At 38.0% G+C, this 18,179-nt stretch overlaps 2 protein-coding genes and 2 non-coding genes across 6 annotated transcripts; 1 reads left to right on the top strand and 3 right to left on the bottom strand.

Annotated features, from left to right (window-relative positions):
• Positions 1–1,955: 1,955 nt before the first annotated feature.
• TRNAH-GUG (transfer RNA histidin (anticodon GUG)) lies at positions 1,956–2,027 on the bottom strand. The gene has a single exon. It is a non-coding gene; the product is annotated as a tRNA-His (tRNA).
• A 62-nt stretch (positions 2,028–2,089) lies between these two features.
• TRNAQ-UUG (transfer RNA glutamine (anticodon UUG)) lies at positions 2,090–2,161 on the bottom strand. Its single transcript has one exon. It is a non-coding gene; the product is annotated as a tRNA-Gln (tRNA).
• A 1,458-nt stretch (positions 2,162–3,619) lies between these two features.
• On the bottom strand, positions 3,620–9,724 carry LOC112276923 (uncharacterized protein At5g03900, chloroplastic). 3 transcript variants are annotated; one of them, XM_090247245.1, is made up of 14 exons: positions 9,356–9,724; positions 7,517–8,108; positions 7,199–7,306; positions 6,845–6,948; positions 6,555–6,650; positions 6,345–6,417; positions 6,012–6,077; positions 5,626–5,718; positions 5,419–5,484; positions 5,040–5,164; positions 4,731–4,817; positions 4,403–4,478; positions 4,049–4,192; positions 3,620–3,862 (listed from the first exon to the last, which is right to left on the bottom strand). In XM_090247245.1, the coding sequence occupies exons 1-14, from the start codon at positions 9,367–9,369 to the stop codon at positions 3,728–3,730; spliced, it is 1,779 nt and encodes a 592-aa protein (XP_090103371.1). In that variant the 5' UTR covers positions 9,370–9,724; the 3' UTR covers positions 3,620–3,727. The 3 variants fall into 3 exon arrangements, with proteins under 3 accessions (XP_090103371.1, XP_090103373.1, XP_090103372.1); XM_090247247.1 differs by having other exon boundaries at positions 7,517–8,139; positions 9,456–9,724; XM_090247246.1 differs by having other exon boundaries at positions 9,456–9,724.
• LOC112276977 (uncharacterized) lies at positions 9,665–12,179 on the top strand. The gene is made up of 3 exons (XM_024508845.3): positions 9,665–9,873; positions 11,281–11,703; positions 11,864–12,179. The coding sequence occupies exons 1-3, from the start codon at positions 9,665–9,667 to the stop codon at positions 11,886–11,888; spliced, it is 657 nt and encodes a 218-aa protein (XP_024364613.3). The 3' UTR covers positions 11,889–12,179.
• Positions 12,180–18,179: the final 6,000 nt, after the last annotated feature.

Raw genomic sequence — 18,179 nt, 5'->3', positions numbered from 1 at the left:
GTTTGAGATTTAAAATCCTTATTAATCCTTAATAATCTATTATTTTGGATCTTTACTATAAAAGAATTTCAATAACATTTGATTTATTTGACTATCTCAAATTTATAGAGGACATTGAAAACAATTAGATTTATGATCATACAAATTTTTATTTGACAATTTTCTACAATGATTTAAGTCCAAGTCATTATAGCCATAATGTGGAATTTTCATTATTAAACTATAGCCACTAATCTCAACTCTATTCTTTGTTAAGGAATACTCCAACCTCCACAACCTACTCTCAAAGGCTCCATCAAGATTTGAATTCAGATTTTTGGATTCAAAGTCTAAAGTTGTAATTGTAAAATCTCTGTCGAGATTAAAAACAAGCTCTAAAGTATATTACAAAAGTGCCTTGGCAGTTGTAGTTTAACTATTGTTTATTGTAGATATGTGCCATTCTTAGATTTTTAGATCCATTATATGTTTGTCTTTATTAATTTTAGTCACTATCAATGTACTTATAATGATTGAATGTAAACTCACCTTATTTTCTATTATTATCCTTACACTATATATGTATATGTTGTCATCTTCGATATTTTGGTCCTAGATTAAAATATTGACGTTTATCTACTATTCATCTTAAAAAGCTATTGCCATGTAAATGTCGACTTGTTTTTGTATAAATATCTAAGACAATGATGTTACCTTCAAACAAGAGTTGCATTGAGTTGAGTATATTAGATAGATGAGATTGACTGATCTATATGGCACTGCATCAAACCATCTTTGTCTATCTTCATTAATTTGTTATTGGCATTGAGTTGTTCGGAGTGAGTCTAGAGGTTGTTTTTAGTCATTTGTATTCTATCTTAGTTAGAATCTCTTTGATCTCTCTTTCCATTTGTTCTTCATTAATTCATGATTTATATGTACTTCTATATATTTTAGTAATATGGACAACTTTTAGGCTTAAATTACATAAGACAATGTACTTATTCTATAGAGCATGTGATCATTGCTAGAAAATATGGAACATGGCTGAAATAAGCCTTACACCACTTGTGACAATATGGTATGCAAAACTATTTATAAAACTTGTAATTGACTTTATTAGACTCAATAAATTAGAAATGTGTTGTATAAACAATTAATATATATATATGTATATATATATATATATATATATATATTGGTAGCCACAAAATATACTATTGAACAGGTTAAAAACAAATGCAATAAAAACAACACACATTAATAGTTGTTGCTTGCATCTTGTACAAGCACATATTTAATTTGGATATAATTTCCTTTCAGTGAGTAATCAAGGTACTTTTTTCATGAATAAAGTTTTTGATTCATGTAGAGAACTTTAAGTTGTTTTGATTTTTCAAATTGGGTTCAACTACCATTTAAAAAATAAAATAAAATAAAAATAAGAAAAGAATCTAAGTACCAAATCTGGTTCAGTAAAAGTCAGAAGACAATGAATAGGCTTGGGATTTGTTGGTAAAAAATATAATAACTTTCTTGTTAAAGAAAGGAAAGGAAGCAGTGTATAGCATTTGGATATAATAATAATAATAATAAAAATAATAATGTATGAGAACAATTGATATCTTTGCAGGGCTTGGGAGGGAAGGTTTATGGTGGAGCCCATCATCCAGTTTGTCCAAAAACTTGGTGCATGGGGAATCACATTATGTCTCATTCCTGAGTAATAGAGTCACTGAAATTACAATGAAAGGTGGATAGGGCATTGGGTGGATGGAAGAGGGTGTGGGGAAGTGGGAGAAGCGTGAAAGTCTTCGAGACTCCATGTGGGGGGTGGGAGTGTCGAAGTGCAAGACCTTTCGGGTTGATGACCGAAAGGAGAGTCCAAACGGGAGTGTGGAGAGAGGATCAGATAGAAACAGAGAAAAGAAGAGGTTTGGAGAGAGTAAAAGTTGGAGGTGGGGGAGTGTGTTAAGTGTGGCTGCTGGGATTCGAGCCCAGGTCTCCACGGCCACAACGTGGAATTCTCACCACTAAACTACAGCCACTGCGTCCCCTCAATCTAGATCTTCGTGAGTGTCCCCACGCAACCTCCTCACCCTACCCCCGGAGGCCCCACCGAGATTCGAACTCGGGTTTTTGGATTCAAAGTCCAAAGTCGTAACCACTGGACTATGGAGCCGCGGATTCGGGCCTTCATGCCTGCTCTCACGTGGCTCATTCCAACCATACCCACAACCACCCCCATCTGTTACACCGCCCCACCCAGTTCCCTTGTCGCTCTCATTACCATCTCGCTCATCACCCCCATCGCTCATTACGATCTCATTACGATCTCATTACGATCTCATTACCGCGTGTGTTGCCTCCCAACTCCACTGCTCCTCTTCACAACCTCATCTGTTTCATGCTGCCAACATTGCTTTCTGCTTCAATCCCTTTCACCACCCAACCATACTTACGCCACGCATCCCTTTCACCACCCAACCATACTTACGCCACGCATCCCTTTCACCACTTTCTCACGTGCTCTCACGTCTCGCTCCACACCAATCCCCGCCCACCTATTCCTCAAATTCGCCGCACCTTCCTACCATGCATCCACGGAACCCTTCCTGAAGTGATCTCGTTCATAATCGTAACGGAACCTCGCATTCATAACTTGTTGCTACGGCCATTTTCCCCCATTTACCGATCATTATTATAAAGCGTTGACATGCATTAATATAATGCTTCATTCGAATATTCTGTGAAGATACGAGTCCTGATAAGTTGGTGGTTTAGGGTACATGAGAAATGAGGGTTGATGGCAAATTTAGGGTACATGAGAAATGAGGGTTGATGGCAAATTTAGGGTACATGAGAAATGAGGGTTGATGGCAAATTATGTTCATTTACACACCTTAAGATTGTAATCGTTTTAGCGGAAAATATAGAAAATAGAAGTTTCTGAAGGACATTTCAAGTAATGATTATCAGCTATGGAGTTGAGCTTGGGAAAGTATTGTTCAAATTTCAAGTAAAAATAGGATAACAGATACCCTGCACACACCAGATTCACACAATTTAATCCGACGCGCACAATGAAGCATGTTCTACATGAGATCTATGAATATAAATTCCTGATTATTGCATGAGGTTATAGAAATATTTCTTGTGTAAGTAAACATATTAAGGATCGCTCTGTATCGGAGAAGACTGGACGTTCTTCCGTAACAAGATCCTGTCTCCACTATTAATTCTACAATGTTGATTAAGGCACCACCGAATATACATATAATTAGACGAAAGGACTGCCGGAAGTTAGGACTCCTATTTAAGTGACTGCCCAGAAGGCTCGTGCCATATTCGGAAAATTGAGGATTGGTAACAGGCTCAGTAACAGACGCCAAAAAAGAAAATGCAGAACCAAGAAGATAATACCATGACATGTAAATCCAGTTCAGTGGCTCCACAATGCATGTTGCTAAAAACGTGTGTCTGTTCACATGATATGTTGTAGGGTTCTATTTATAACTCATTTTTGAATCAAGGTGACCTATGAATTCGTGATTCGATTAAGGCACTAACTTACGTCATTGAATTAAGAGCATCGGGTATGTTGCCGCATGTGGAATTCATGAAGAATAAACAAGGGAGATAAAAGAAGGGCATACTGTACCAATTTTTTTTAAATTAAAAATTAAATTACATTGACGTCATTGAATCTGAATTCACTAGCAAACAAGTACTACAAAACAGAAAAACCTTATTTCCGTTCCTTAAGTCGCTGTTCCCAGTCCTTAGCCTCGTAGTCTTGCGTCGATATATCTGTCTCTGTAGAATAGATGATACGATCGCGTCCTAGCACAGTCCGCTTAGCAGAATCTCTCGCACTTTTCAGCTGTAAGACAATAAAATAAAGTAACACATAAGCATCGCACCGTGCACAATGTTCTTATCATCAGCAACAAAATGAGCAAGACATTGAGACTATTCATAGACGTAATCATTAACAGAAAACAAAGATGAAAAAACTTACTCATCAGTTCAATAAAACAAAGAGCAGCAACTATGTCTAGTAGATTACCTTCTGACGAAGCTCAGCACCTGCCCTATCCAAGGCAGCCAACCAACCCAATCTAGCGTTGTTTCGTTGCTCTATCTGGGCATTACGTCTCTGCAGTAGGAACCACCTAAATGCCGGGATTGCAAAGAAAGACGCCGTGTACGCCTGCAACCAAAAACCAATACCCGGAATGCAAGCAAATTACTAAGGTGAAAGATGAGTGACATTTCCGGTGTTCACAAGTATGATGCCACAATCAACAGTACAAAAAGAAACCTAACTAAGCTGCACAACTAAGATTTCACTCATCAGTTCAGTCTATTACTATTCCAAACGACTTAAGAGCATGTGGTTTGACCATGTTTGGTAACGAACCTGTAAAAAGGGTAGAGCTTTGAAAGCAAATGGAATCAAGCCACTTCCACGAAAAGATTGAATAAAAGAGTAGTCACTGAAAAAAGAGCACAAAGTATGTTGAGAACGCTAAAACCACGTCACTGAAGAGAAATTAAATGTTCAAGACAAAAATGAAAACTCGAAAGTCACGGTTGATGCATGTAGCTGCTTTGAATCTGAAATTCAAATCAAGAAAGTGTTTCAGACCTACACTTCGAGAAAGCTATCAGATATCTATCACCATGACAAGACCTACATTGGGTCCACCACATTGGAGTAGGATATAGAGGCAAGGTGGAGCTATTACCGGAGCATACTGCTTAAAATAACAACACCGGCAAGGTTGAGGCATCCCAGCCCGATTACTAAAGCCTGTTCCACCTTTCTTGCTTTGCTGGACATGAAAAACGGGCAGGTTCATAAGAATATTCATATCTTCAATGCAAAATATAGACATCAGCAATTACAACATAATTAAATAAAATTCAGATCAAAACAGAAGGGTGCAATCGACAAAGCATTTGAAATGATCTAGAGTTCCATAACAACATAACTTCTTCTACCAGCACGACTGTCACACAGTATCCAACATCCGTATTTATAGAGCTACACCCACCTAAAAGCCCATTGGTTTTCCTGGAAGTAATATAGGTCTGAGCCTCCTTTTGGTGCCTCCTTTCTCCGACCAAGCCAGTCTACTGCTGTTCGCTGCAGTGAGGGGAACCGATAAAGGATGTTTCCCTAAATAGCAATCCACGATGACAGTAAATCCCACGTTCATTAAGGATTACTGGTGATGTGAACAACCAGTAAATACTTTCAGCATTCTTATTATGCGGAGCTCTTACGAGCTTCTTTCAACTACACAACTAACTACAAGTGTCTTCCAGAAAACCAGACTACCTACTGCAAGTTTGAAAGGCTATCTGAGAGCTTAACAGGACACTTCGCATGAAAAACATAATGTATGCAAGGTTTGCGATAAATTTGCCTACCTGTTCATCAACTTCGGGATGACCATCAAAACGAAGCAAAACGGGCAATACATATGATTCGTCTCCCTGTATTACACTGTAATCATCAGTAAAATGAACGTAATGACAAAGGCCACCAATTCATACTACGTTGGCAAGTTTAGGGTGAAGAAAGAGTACGGCTGCCAACACTAATCCCAGATACACAGGATTCGGAAAGTGGCTTACCTTTGTCTCCTCACTGTATGGTGGTACATCCAAGAATGGAGCAAGTTCTTCAGCTGAAACTACGCCTCCTTTGCTGGTTATTGTATCTCCAATCTGACCGTTGTTATCAACAATAATTGACTCACATATTAGTTCAGCGCTTCCCAACGCAAAAATCAATACGGATTCGTTGACTAAGCCGCCAGGTCACTAGAAGTAATTAACCAGTATGTCCGTTGTAAAGCATGGAACTAAAGGCTTAACTTAAGTGTCTATTTCAAAGTTACGCAACAAATACCCAGGTTAGCACACAAGGGATTTTACAACCAGCGGGAAAATGAAGAGAGGTGGCCAAAAATATAATTCCTGCGAATGAGGCAGAGAAAAAATTATCAGGAAAAACTTACCGCTCTCCATCGAACTTCCTCAAGGCCTTCATTTGGATCACCATCCCCAAATACAAAAGAAAACACCTACAGGGGCATTTCCAATCATCGATTCAGTTGTGCTACTCATGAAGGTTGACAAAGAAGTTCGCACATACCTTCAGAAAGATCAGAAAAATGGAGGAACAACCTTAAATATTGCTCAAAAAAATTCTAAGAGTTGTACTCGTAATGATTGCTATGCAAAGAGCTGCTTTTCCAAAGGAAGAGCACTTCTTGCGTATCGACATATTGGTGTTCTTCCCAACACTCAAACATTCTGCTCAACAGAAAAGTATCGTTGTGTTCACTTACATTCTCAAAAAAATTCATGCCACCACCCCGTTTGGAAGGTCTCCTGCTTCTGTAATAATTTGGGTTCCAATACCTGTTCAAAAGCACCAGAGTTTTAGAAAAAGGTATAAAAAAATGTTGAAGGGAAATTCAGTAAGAATTACTCTATCTGAAAAGAGAAATGGCATCTCTATGTCTTTGATTGTATTTCCTGATTTCGAGGTAACTTACCAGAATAGATCAGCGGGACTGATATACATAGAGAACCCTGGATTGTTGTACCGTTGATTTTGATAACCACCTCGATTACCTCGATTGTCATCGTCACTGCATAAATTTTCCATGCGGTAAGTCAAATAACCACGCCAACCTAACTAGGAGACCCTAAATCCAAAACAAAACGCAAGAATTTGCAACATGCTACTTCTACAAATTGAGATGTGAAAAACCCAATTTAATGTTTCAGACCATATCCTAGCTGAACTGGACATCCATAAAATCTGCTGGCTGCTATCACGCACCTTCTGCCAGAAGAGAGAATGACAAGTATCGTACTGTAAACAATGACAATCGATGCAAGCAGAGCAGTTCCAAAAGAAACTCGAATCGCATATTCTGCTAAAGCCTACAAAGTCGAAAGAACATTAGCAGGTGAGAAGCAAAATGCTCTGTTATATATAACACGCAGTACGGTGAATAAACCGTTATTGCACAATGTCTCTACAACAGGCACCTGACCAAAATAAACCGAAACAGATTTTATAATGTTTCGGTACCCCGTCTTTTTACCGGAAGTAATCTATTAACTAAGGAAGCGTAGAATATGAACTGAAAAGGAGCAAAAGAAATTCTGTCAGATAGAATAACAAACTCACCTTGAGTTTTTCTAGTAGGGGTTCGTACTTCAATCTCAAAGACTTGCTAGTAAGATTAGCTCGATAGTCTTTGGGCAGTACGTACAGCACATCACCTTCATCTGAAACCTGTTGCCCAATAATTCCAAAAAAAACTTAGACTAATTGCTACAGCACTTCGGTAAAGAATATATTCTAGCTAATCTCATAACGAAAATAGGACGTGATTTGCAGCATGTAGACGTGGCAAACTCAGTAATGCAATGATGCGGGGCCTCTACAAAAAAGTTTTTGACGGGTCAATTGCATGTGCAACTAAAGTATCCAGCTGATCAGTACCTCTAAAAACCCTCCAGAGTCTGCTGCAAGGGCTTGTAATGCAGTTTCTGCTTGCGTGAGCTTCAACCCAGCACGCGACGCGACATCCCCTACTGTTACTCGCCTTCCAAGATCGTCTACTGCTTTCATGGTACTGTCTCGGACAAAAGGTGGTAGCGAGTCAATCTCGATAGATTTGGTCTTTAATTCTGGAGCGAAACTTCGTGCGTCATTGTCTTCGTTCTCAAATTGCTGAAGAGCAACCGGAACCTGTAACTTTTTCAAACTTTTCCTCCAGCCCTGCGGTAGAACTTGCCCTAGCTGCTTGCCTAGAATTTCACTCCTAGAAAAACCTGATAAGTATCGCGTGAAAAGACCTGGTAACCTAAACACAGCCTTCGTTTTGAGGTGAATCCGTTGCTTGTTTCCGTGTGCGCCTTTTAATCGAAACGTCGGTCCATAAGATCTCGATGTATTTCTGTACTGGTGAGTTGAAACAAAAGGAGACCCAGGATATCTTGTGGAATAAGAAGTGCTCCTGGACGAAAATGCGGTAATGGTGCTCGGTGCCGACGCTGGCCGCCAGTCTGAAACCGCAGCTGAATGCATTTTGCTTTTCAGACAAATTTGACAACAATGAGATTCTGTTAAATCAGGCAGTTAATTTCATGAGACATACTAAATCAAAATCCTTAATCAAATTACTCCAACCGAAAACACGAAATATTAGGAATCGCCAAGAAAAAAACATTAAAGCTTCAATATTCAATCTATCAGAAGGATGTTAATACGAATGCAACTGATCACCAGAACTAGAAATGGACACAACACGAGCCAGCTATAATTCGTGCTTCCAAAGAACATTGTAATTGGCATCGAGGACCAGAACCAGATAATAGGAAGCCGAAAACCCCAACATCACAACGACTCAAGCACAAATTACTGTTTCAGCTCCAAAATCCAAGAAAGATAATGTAAATAAAAAGCCACTACTTGACAGTGATCTGCCCAACCAACATATTGTTGCACCAACTCATAAAGAGGAAAACCCTTCAGTAGTTGATCAATTTTTTCCCATTCATTAAGATAAATCACAATTTGCCACCTGTGTATGCGACCAGAATCATGCACAAAAATTGCACGGAACGTCAAAGGTGTAGAGGACATTATAGCAATGGCTATGCAAAAGAATCTCACCAGTCAGACCTAACAATTCATTCCAAATTAGGGCTCTCAACGCTGAACTTCGCTTCACCAGTCAATTTTAAGAAGTGATACCTAACAAAACCACATAGACGACGAAACGACGACAAAGCCTTGGGTAGAGATGGATACGGAACAAACTCGCTCACAAACGCGCACATAATGAATTCTTCGCAAAATGGGCAAAGAACAGTAGAAATCCCTCAACCCAGCTATTCGATACTAGTGCCACGACCAACCGTCAAAATAGGAGAAACTTCAACTGCAACACACTGTGACGCAAACCATGATCCTGCTCTTTCAGCAACTCAACCCAGTTTAACCATGTGATTACTAAAAAAAACAGAGCCTGTAACAACAAATCAACAAAAAACCCATGTTTCAGCCCGAGACCACTTCTACCATATGCCAGAAGCTCAACAACCGACGCATAAAATTGGACACGACAGCGCGCTAACACCCTCAGCAAACAATCGTAAGTGATTGCATCCCAATCCAGAGCTTCCCAATACCCTCCTAAACATCCAATCCAAGCCCTATCCAACTCCAAATACAAATCCCCCGAATTCCCAAAACCTCATCCTAACTGGATAATTCAGCTCCATCACAACAATCCAATCCAATAAATAAATAAAATAAATTAAAAACACACACTACCTAAAAGGCGACATCCGAATGCAAATCCACTCAAGCCAGAGCTCAAATTCAACGCAGCTAAGGCGAAACCACGGCCAAGACGACGCAGACCCACGCTTACCTGCACCAGGGAATACCAGAATTGAGCGGTAAGCAGAAGCTTCAGCAGAACTAGAAGCACATTGCGGCGATTATCGACCAGAAGCAATAGGAGTAGAAGCGAATAATGGCGGCACCGCTTTGGAGCGCAGCAGGGCGAAGGAGCGCGGGGACGGCGAGAGGAAGAGCGAGTTAGAGAGTTAGAGTGAGTGAGTTAGAGAGGGTGTGGCTATGGCGTGGCCATGGCTTCGGGCCAAAAAGGAGCGCCACCAAGCAAGCAAACAAGCGCCGACGAGCTCTGTCCCTGCCTGCCTGGGCTTGGCTTGGTTTTGGCTTGGGCTTGGGCTCACCCCCTTCTCCTCCGCTTCCGAATCTCCCTGGCCCTTTCTTACCCCTGGTAAACCCTCCCTGTTATCCAGCTCGGACTTTTCTTACCTCAGGTGAATTTTATCAGTTACTGGTGGTGAAATTGGGAATTTCTCGTCGGGCAATTTGAGGTATACTTGGATTGATATTCTTAAAGTTCCTTGATTTTTATATTTAATCCAATTGTAATATGTTTTATATACAAATGTATGTATGTATGTATATATATATATATATATATATATGTGTGTGTGTGTGTGTGTGTGTGTAAGAATGCTAAATAAACCCAGGTTTTTACTAAATTGACCCACCTATCCTAATCATCACGGGAAAAAGAAAAAAGAAAACAAAAAACAAACTTCTACATTCATTTCTCCATTATTGGATCCAAAACCAATGAAAACCAACCACATTCATCATGATTACCATATTCTTCATTATGGATAGGTTGATTTAGTAAAACCCTAGGTCTATTTAACATTTTTTTTTCTCTCTCTCTATATATATATGTATTTTATTTTTGAGTTTTATTTTCTTTTATTTTTTTAATTAGGAGCCTAAATATAATAACATGTTTTCTGTTTTTCTACATGTAATTTGAATCCAATATTTTGGTAAATTGGTAAATTTTTATAATTTTTTTACTTTATACTTGATGAATTTTTTAGTGTGTTACACAGTCAAAAAATAATCAATTAAGAAAATAAAACAACAAACAAACAAACAAAAGCACGTTTAATAGCTTTATGTTGTTATTTTAGAATCTTAGAAAAAAAATATATCACTTCATTGGGTTTCAATTTTAATTTTGAGTGAAATTACCAAAAGTCAACTTTTACGAGTACTTGACTTCAATTAGGTATTATAAACATATTTTAAACGAGTATTAATATATCGTACTTTTTAAAAATACTTGAATTTTGCTTTAAGGCTTTAAGTGTCATAACATAGAAGTCTAAGTTTTATGATGATTTTGGAGTCAATAGTGTATGGATACTCAATTTGAATACTTGTAACTTTAGTTTTATTATTATATTTTAGGAAATGTTAAATTGAACCAAAAATTTATTAAATAAACCAATCCATTCTAACCATCATCAAAAAAGTTCCTCATTTGTATAGTAATTTAATCATTTAGATTATAATCATTATTATCTAAGATATATAGTCCAAATTAAATACTAATCTATGAAATTTGTGAAACTTCAAAAAAAAAACTGTTACACTTTCATTCATCTTAAAATATTTTTTTCCCTCACACATAAAATAAAAACAGAGACAAAACTATAAAACATTTTTAAATATAGTTTAATATTGTTTATTATTATTACTGTTGTTGTTAAAAAGTTAAAGTATTGAACCATTCATTTTATTTAAGTAAATAGTATAAATAGAAACAAAATATAATACCCTGATTAATTAAGTTGTAATTGATTTATTTGAAAAATGACTTGGTTTTCAAAACTTGTTACATGATGAAGTTTCAAAACACACTATGCTTGCAGAACAAGGAAGGTGGAATCTACCAAGAGAGAACGCAAGTGGATGAATGTAACTCATTCGTCGTCGTCCCGACATCCCACATCGATGAATGAAGTTATCCACGGTCTTGTCAAAAGATCCACAGCTCTGGTTCCGTGCACTTTCGAGCCGCTTGGCCCTAATTTGCAATGGCAAATTTTGCCGCCGGGAATGCGGCATCGTCGTGCTCCGAAAGCACCACGTCTCCGATTTGCAGTGGCCCCGCTGCCAGCTTCCTCGGCTGCAGCAGCAGCAACAACAACAACAGCGAATGCTGCTCAGTATCACTGCTCAGTTCGAAGCTCTCGCGGGGGTGAAGTCTCGACCCAGTTTCGGCACCGACCAGACGCAGCCCCGACCAGACGCAGCCCGGAGTGTTTCAGGTATCTGCAATCCCAGCAGCTTTCGTAAGCTTTAGAGAAGCTTCGGAGGTAGAGCGGGTGGAATCGAAACTGGGTTAGACATCTCAATCAATCTTAGGATCCACGTCGTGATTCTAGTGTCTGTGCGTTTTTTTTACAAGGATTTCGCTGGTTTGTGCAGCCAGAGAGGTTCCGAAGAGATGTAGTGCGTGCCCTCTTCTACGTGCATGACAACCTAGAATTCGGTTGAGCTATGTAGGAGAATCAGTCGCAGTGGGTACTCTCTGTGGAACTGTTCAATTTCAACCTCGCTTGTAATCGCAGAGAAAGTGTAAATATTGATCTTTTACGTCAAACTGCGACAGCATGAGCTGAGTGATCTCGTACTCTAGAGGTTCCCAATTCGTCCCACTATGTAACCTTTGACACACATTAGAATATCTGTGAGCCTTCGTATATTGTGATCCAATAAAAGTACATCTCATTGTTTCAGAGAATTGATCACTTGTTCACACTGGTTTGGGTTGCCGTTGTGATCCTAACTAAAAATTGTGCTCTTCTCGGCGCATCGTAGTCTGGCTAGCCTCAATCGTTGTGAAACTGCCCCCCTCCTATCAAACCATAAAATCAGGAAGTAAAAATGTAGCTCGGTGTTATATAGAGAGATCATTCATGGAGATGAGAAAACTAAAGCCACTAAAGTGGACGGAGGATGTTTGCATTTTACTCACCTTGTTCATTTGTAGAAAAGTATATGACCTTAAACCATTTATAAAACATTGTAATTAGATCATTTTTCTTCTAAAACATACTTTAAGGAATTTATTCTGTTTTTAAAATCATCTTTAAAAATATTATATTGTACATTTAAAATATTTTGGTTAACCATGATTTTTTCAATTCCATTCCAATTAGCTATAGCTATTAGCTATGGAAAGAGACTAGGCCTTACTATTGCTGGGAAAGAGTTTGTTTTGTAGAAGAGTGGTTTTATTTAATAGGGTGAAAATAAAAAAAGTATTATTTTTTTAGTTTTGTATCCAATATTTAAATGATGTGGTTTAGAATATGAAGGTGGTAATATGAATAATTTGGAAGTTTCAAAGTAATAAGATCTATAATAGGTTTTTGGTGCAATAAATACAATTGTGGTGGTGCTACAAAAGGGCAAAGAATTATAATTCTTCAATATTAAATTTGTAATAAATAAAATACATTAATAAAGTTGTATTGTAACATAACTTGTGTGTGAAAGAAAGAAGAAAAAATTAAATTATAAAAGACCTTATTTCAAAATATTTAAGCAAATTATTTTAAAAATATACATAATAATAAATGAGGTAGTAAAACTAATACATGTTAATACTATTTTTTTTTTATAAAATTGGCTTTTATTTATTTTATAGGGCCAAAATAAGATAAAATAAGATATCAATAATTAAATTATTAATTATTGAGGTTTTGAATCTATTGTAAGATTTGATTATGGTTTGATTAGACTTACTTAGAATTTAATTGGAGTTTTGTTAGGATTTCTTTAGGCTTTAGTTAAAGATTATAGTGTAAGGTATAATTAGGATTTAAGAATTAGAATTTTATTAGAATTTGACTAAGATTTCTTTAGAGTTTTATTAAGATTTGGTAAGAATTTGGTTAAAATTTCATAATTTTTTTTTTGAACTTTATTGAGATTTCATTATAATTTTGTTAGGATTTGATTGAAGTATACTAAAGGCTATTTAGGATTTACTTAGAATTAATTAGAATATAATAATATATATTTAGAATTTTTTAAAGATTAATAAGATGTATTTAGAATAATTAAAAGCTTATTTAGGTTGTTTAAGTTGCAAAAGAATTGTTAGGGACATAATCCTTAGAACCTTCTAGAGACAAGTTTCTAGAACCTTCTAGAAGCAAGTCTCTGGAACCTTCTAGAAGCTTCTTAGTTGGCCGAAGATATTAGAGACATAGTCCTTAGAACCTTCTAGAAATAAGTTTCTAGAACCTTCTAGAAACAAGTCTCTGGAACCTTCTAGAAGCTTTCTAGTTGGTAGAAGTTGCTTGAGAAGCTTCCTAAATAGAAGTATATATTGGAATCGAGGCTGAAGAATTCTTCAATCTCGACAACACATCTCTTGGAGCTCTAGCTCACCTCTCTGGTGTTGTTCTCATCTGATTAATCTAGTTCTTGCCAGTTCTTCTTGAACTTCTTGTTAGTTCTCGAGTGTGTATTTCTATGTCCGTGACAATTTGTCGAGACTGCACTCACCTCAGATATCAGAGCTAATTTCTTCTTTGTTAGAGTGTGGATTATCCCTCTGCTTGGAAGTGTACTAGCATTTTTAGAGGTTGCGGATTACCCTCCTCTAAACTGATACTTCTTTTATTACAATATTGGAGACTTATTCTTCTTGGAAAGAGTGGATTACCCCTTTTCTTGAAGCTCTTAAGGCATTTTAGAGGTTGCAGAGTACCCTCCTCTAAACCAATATTATCTTCTTGTAGAGTCATTTCTGTCCTTCTCTTAGAATGGCCGGGGGCCAAGACATTAGTATGACGGAAAGTTCGGAGTCCAAGTTAGATGCTATCATGAATGCCCTCTCTACGTAATCGCAAAAAACTGCAGAGATTGAAGGAGTCGTGGCAAGGCTTCATAATGATGGAGCATCTGGGATGGCACAATCTAGGTTGCACTAGCCTCAAACTTCTGTACTTGGAGAAGCAACTCTGCCTCAGGTTCGACAAGTACCGCTGATTCTACAACATAAGGAGCCCCGAGTTAGCCTTCCGGATAAGTTCGATAGTACGCGTTCTAAGTTTTGAAGATTCGTCAACCAAATCAGATTGATAACAGTTTTACAGCCCGAACGCTATCCAACGGAGGAGTCACGTATTGGGCTTACTGGAAGCTTACTTATAGAACAAGCTCTATCATGGTTTGCTCCTTTGTTTGAGAAACGATCGTCCATACTAAACAACTTTGAAACCTTTTTGGAGGCATTTGCGGAAGCATTTGGTGAACACGACAAGGTTCAATGGATTACAACAAAGATCCAGTCACGACGACAAGGGATGTGCTCTATATCAGTCTATGCATCGGAATTCAGACAATTAGCATGCGACATCAATTAGGACGAAGAAGCGTTGATGAGTCAATTCTATTGGGGTTTAAGGGATGATGTGAAGGATTTGCTGTTAACTCTTCCTGATCCACAAATGCTCAACGAAGCTATTAGCCAAGCTGTGAAGTGCGATAATCACATATTCCAACGCCACTAAGACCAACGTTCAAAACAACATACGGTTTGCCACGCCCCAACTATGTCACCAAGTAATGTGAATTCGCATTCAGAGGTAGAAGACATGCAAATTGATGCGGTACGCGTCAAATCCCTTACTCTAGAAGAAAAAAAGTGGCGTATGGAGGAAGGTCTATGCTTGTATTGCAGTGAAGAAGGCCACAAAGTTGGAAATTGTCCCAAGAAGCAAAATCGACATATTGTCAAGACTAGGGGTGCGTTTATTCAGGAAAATGAAGATGCCCAACTACAATAGGAATCGTGCGATTGGATAGTGAAATATCGCAACAACAACCAAGTTCCTTTCTTTCCGCTCAACTTGCCCTTTGTTTTATAATTCCTTTACTTATTGGCCCTCAGAAATTGAGAACGTTAGCATTATTAGATTCAGGAGCATCTACTTGTTGCTTAGACGAAGAATTTGTGAAGCATCATAAGATTCTTTTAGTACAAAAATCCAAACCTGTTCACGTTGAGGTCATAGATGGACGACCTTTATTGTTTGGTAGTGTCACCCATGAATCAGAACCTATAGAAGTGATGTTTAAGGGCCATATTAGTCATATTATTTTCAATATTATTAGAACCCTATCAAATCCTATTATTCTTGGTCTTTCCTGGTTGGAAAAGCATAACCCATCTATAGATTGGAAGTTGCAGAAGATGACCTTTTCCACAAAACCATCCAAGAGTAAGCCTAGTAGAAAACCCCGAATAGAAAAATCTTTATTTATTGGAGGAAGAGCGTTTATAAGATCATCCAAGGAAGGCACACCGTTTGTCATTTATGTGACTCCAACTATCGGGGAGAAGATCTCGACAACAAGTATACCAGAGCAATATAAGGATTTTAAAGACGTGTTTCAATAGAAAAATGCCGACATGCTACCAAAACACAGACCATATGATTGCACCATAGACTTACAGGAAGGAGCACAACCACCTTTTGGCCCAATCTTCAATCTATCGCAGACGGAGTTGGCGGAGTTGTGAAAGTACATCTACGAGAATCTAGCCAAGAACTTCATCCGTCATTCAAAATCGTCGGCTGGAGCACCCATCTTATTTGTGAAGAAGAAAGATGGCTCATTGCGGATGTACGTGGACTATCGAGGCCTCAACAAGGTAACAAAGAAGAATCGTTATCTGTTACCCTTGATTTTTGGTCTCCTAGAACAACTTGGACGTGCAATGATTTTTACAAAAATTGATCTAAGGGGAGCTTAAAATCTCGTACGAATTAAGGAAGGAGATGAGTGGAAGATAGCATTCCATACAAGGTATGGCCATTTTGAGTATAATGTCATACCTTTTGGTCTTACCAATGCTCCAGCGATCTTTCAACATATGATGAATGACATTTTTTGAGAGTACCTTGACGATTTTGTTGTCATCTATTTGGATGATATTTTGATATTCTCCAAAAATGAAGAAGAGCATGAAAAGCACGTTCGTTTGGTCTTAAAAAACTGCACGAACGAGGACTATATGCCAAGTTGGAGAAGTGTTTATTTCACCAAATAGAGATGGAGTTTTTGGAGTTCATTGCGACTACGGAAGGCTTGAAGATGGACCCCAAGAAGGTGGAAGAAATCATGTCCTGGGAGGTTTCAAAGACGGTGAGAGACGTACAATGCTTTCTTGGCTTTGTCAACTTCTATCGGAACTTCATCAAGAATTATTCTCAAGTTGCTGCTCCTCTCATTCGATTGACATGTTGTTAGGGACATAGTCATTAGACCTTTCTAGAGACAAGTTTCTAGAACCTTCTAGGAAGAAGTCTCTAGAAACTTCCAGAAGATTCCTTTAATATTCTCTTAGAATATTCTTTAAAGATTACCTAAAGATTCTTTAAAGATTCCCTAAAGATTCCCTTAGAAGGCTCTAGAAGATTCTTAGAATATTCTAGTAGATTCTAGGAAGTTACTTGAGAAGCTTCCTAGCTCTTGGGTAGTTGCTCGAGAAGCTTCATAGTTCTTGGGAAGCTTCTTGATGCGCTTCCTTAGAACCATAGGCCAGTAGTATATATAGGAGTCGAGGCTGAAGAGTTCTTCAATCTCGACAACACATCTCTTGAAGCTCTAGCTCAATTCTCTTGGCGTTGCTCTTGTACTCATCTGATAATCTAGTTCTTGTCATTTCTTCTTGAAGTTCTTATTTAGATTTCTTGTTTGTATTTTTGGTCCGTGACAGTTTGTCCAGACTACCTTTATCTTAATATCAGAGCTGAATCCTTCTTGTTTGAGAGCGGATTACCCCTCTTCTTGAAGGTATTCTAGCGCTTTAGGGGTTTTGGATTACCTTCCTCTAAACTGATATTTTCTCAATCACAATATCAAAGCTTAGTTCTTTGAAGCAGAGAGTGGACTACCCCTTTCCTTGGAGATACTTGAGCGTTCTAAGGATTGCGGATTACCCTCTCTTGGACTGATATTAATTCCTTCTTTTTGTTTAGCATAGCTAGTAAAAAAGACTGTTAACATTGATTTCAGAGCTTTGCCTTCTTGATAGAGTGCGGATTACCCCTCTTCTCGAAAGCATTGAGGCATTTTTAGAAGTTGCGGATTACCCTCCTCTAAAACTGAAATCGTTTAGTGTTTTTTTTCTTTTCTCCGAGTAGGTTTTAGTGACAGGTAGTACTACAATTTTCTCCAAGAGACTTAGCAATTTCTTCTTCTCTCAAAATTTTAATCCATCTATTCTCTAAATATAGAAGTAGACCAAGTCATAGACAGTGCATCTCCACAAGTAGACAATAGAGTGGCAACTCTTGCAGATCTTCAAGCTCTTATGAATAGTATACGAAAGGAGATTGCATTTCTTCGCAATCCAAGTAAAGAACCTCAAATTGATCTAGTGACCGAAGAAGCTAGACGCGAAATTCATAGCCTACAACAAGAGATTATTCAACTGAGAGAAGCAAGACATGTGTCACATACGACCCCTATGGATACTTCAAGGATTAGTACGAAAGAACCAAAAGCGAGTATGCCAAACAAGTTTGATGGAACAAGAGCCAACTTCCGAGGTTTTGTGCAACAAGTACGACTTTACGTACGCCTATAGCCTTCTCGTTATCCGAATGGATTTACCTAGGTTGCTTTCATAGGTACTCTTCTATCAGGAAATGCTCGCTCTTAGTTTGCTCCACTATTGGAGAAGGATTCTCCAATATTGTACGACCTAGAGGCTTTC

This window comes from Physcomitrium patens, chromosome 24 (assembly GCF_059467195.1).
Source record: "Physcomitrium patens ecotype Gransden chromosome 24, ASM5946719v1, whole genome shotgun sequence".
NCBI classification, from domain to species: Eukaryota; Viridiplantae; Streptophyta; class Bryopsida; order Funariales; family Funariaceae; genus Physcomitrium; species Physcomitrium patens.
This window is presented reverse-complemented; position numbering and strand designations above follow the sequence as displayed.

Bases quoted from the DNA above. Each gene is read 5' to 3' on its own strand.
- LOC112276923 (XM_090247245.1), bottom strand. The intron at 6,651-6,844 runs GTGCGTGATAGC...AAATTTATGCAG, and splicing joins ATTCTCTCTTCTGGCAGAAG to TGACGATGACAATCGAGGTA. The intron at 4,479-4,730 runs GTAATAGCTCCA...CTCTTTTTTCAG, and splicing joins ATTTTAAGCAGTATGCTCCG to TGACTACTCTTTTATTCAAT.
- LOC112276977 (XM_024508845.3), top strand. From the start codon at position 9,665: ATGGCGTGGCCATGGCTTCGGGCCAAAAAGGAGCGCCACCAAGCAAGC. The intron at 9,874-11,280 runs GTGAATTTTATC...TACATGATGAAG, and splicing joins TCGGACTTTTCTTACCTCAG to TTTCAAAACACACTATGCTT. The intron at 11,704-11,863 runs GTATCTGCAATC...TGGTTTGTGCAG, and splicing joins CGCAGCCCGGAGTGTTTCAG to CCAGAGAGGTTCCGAAGAGA.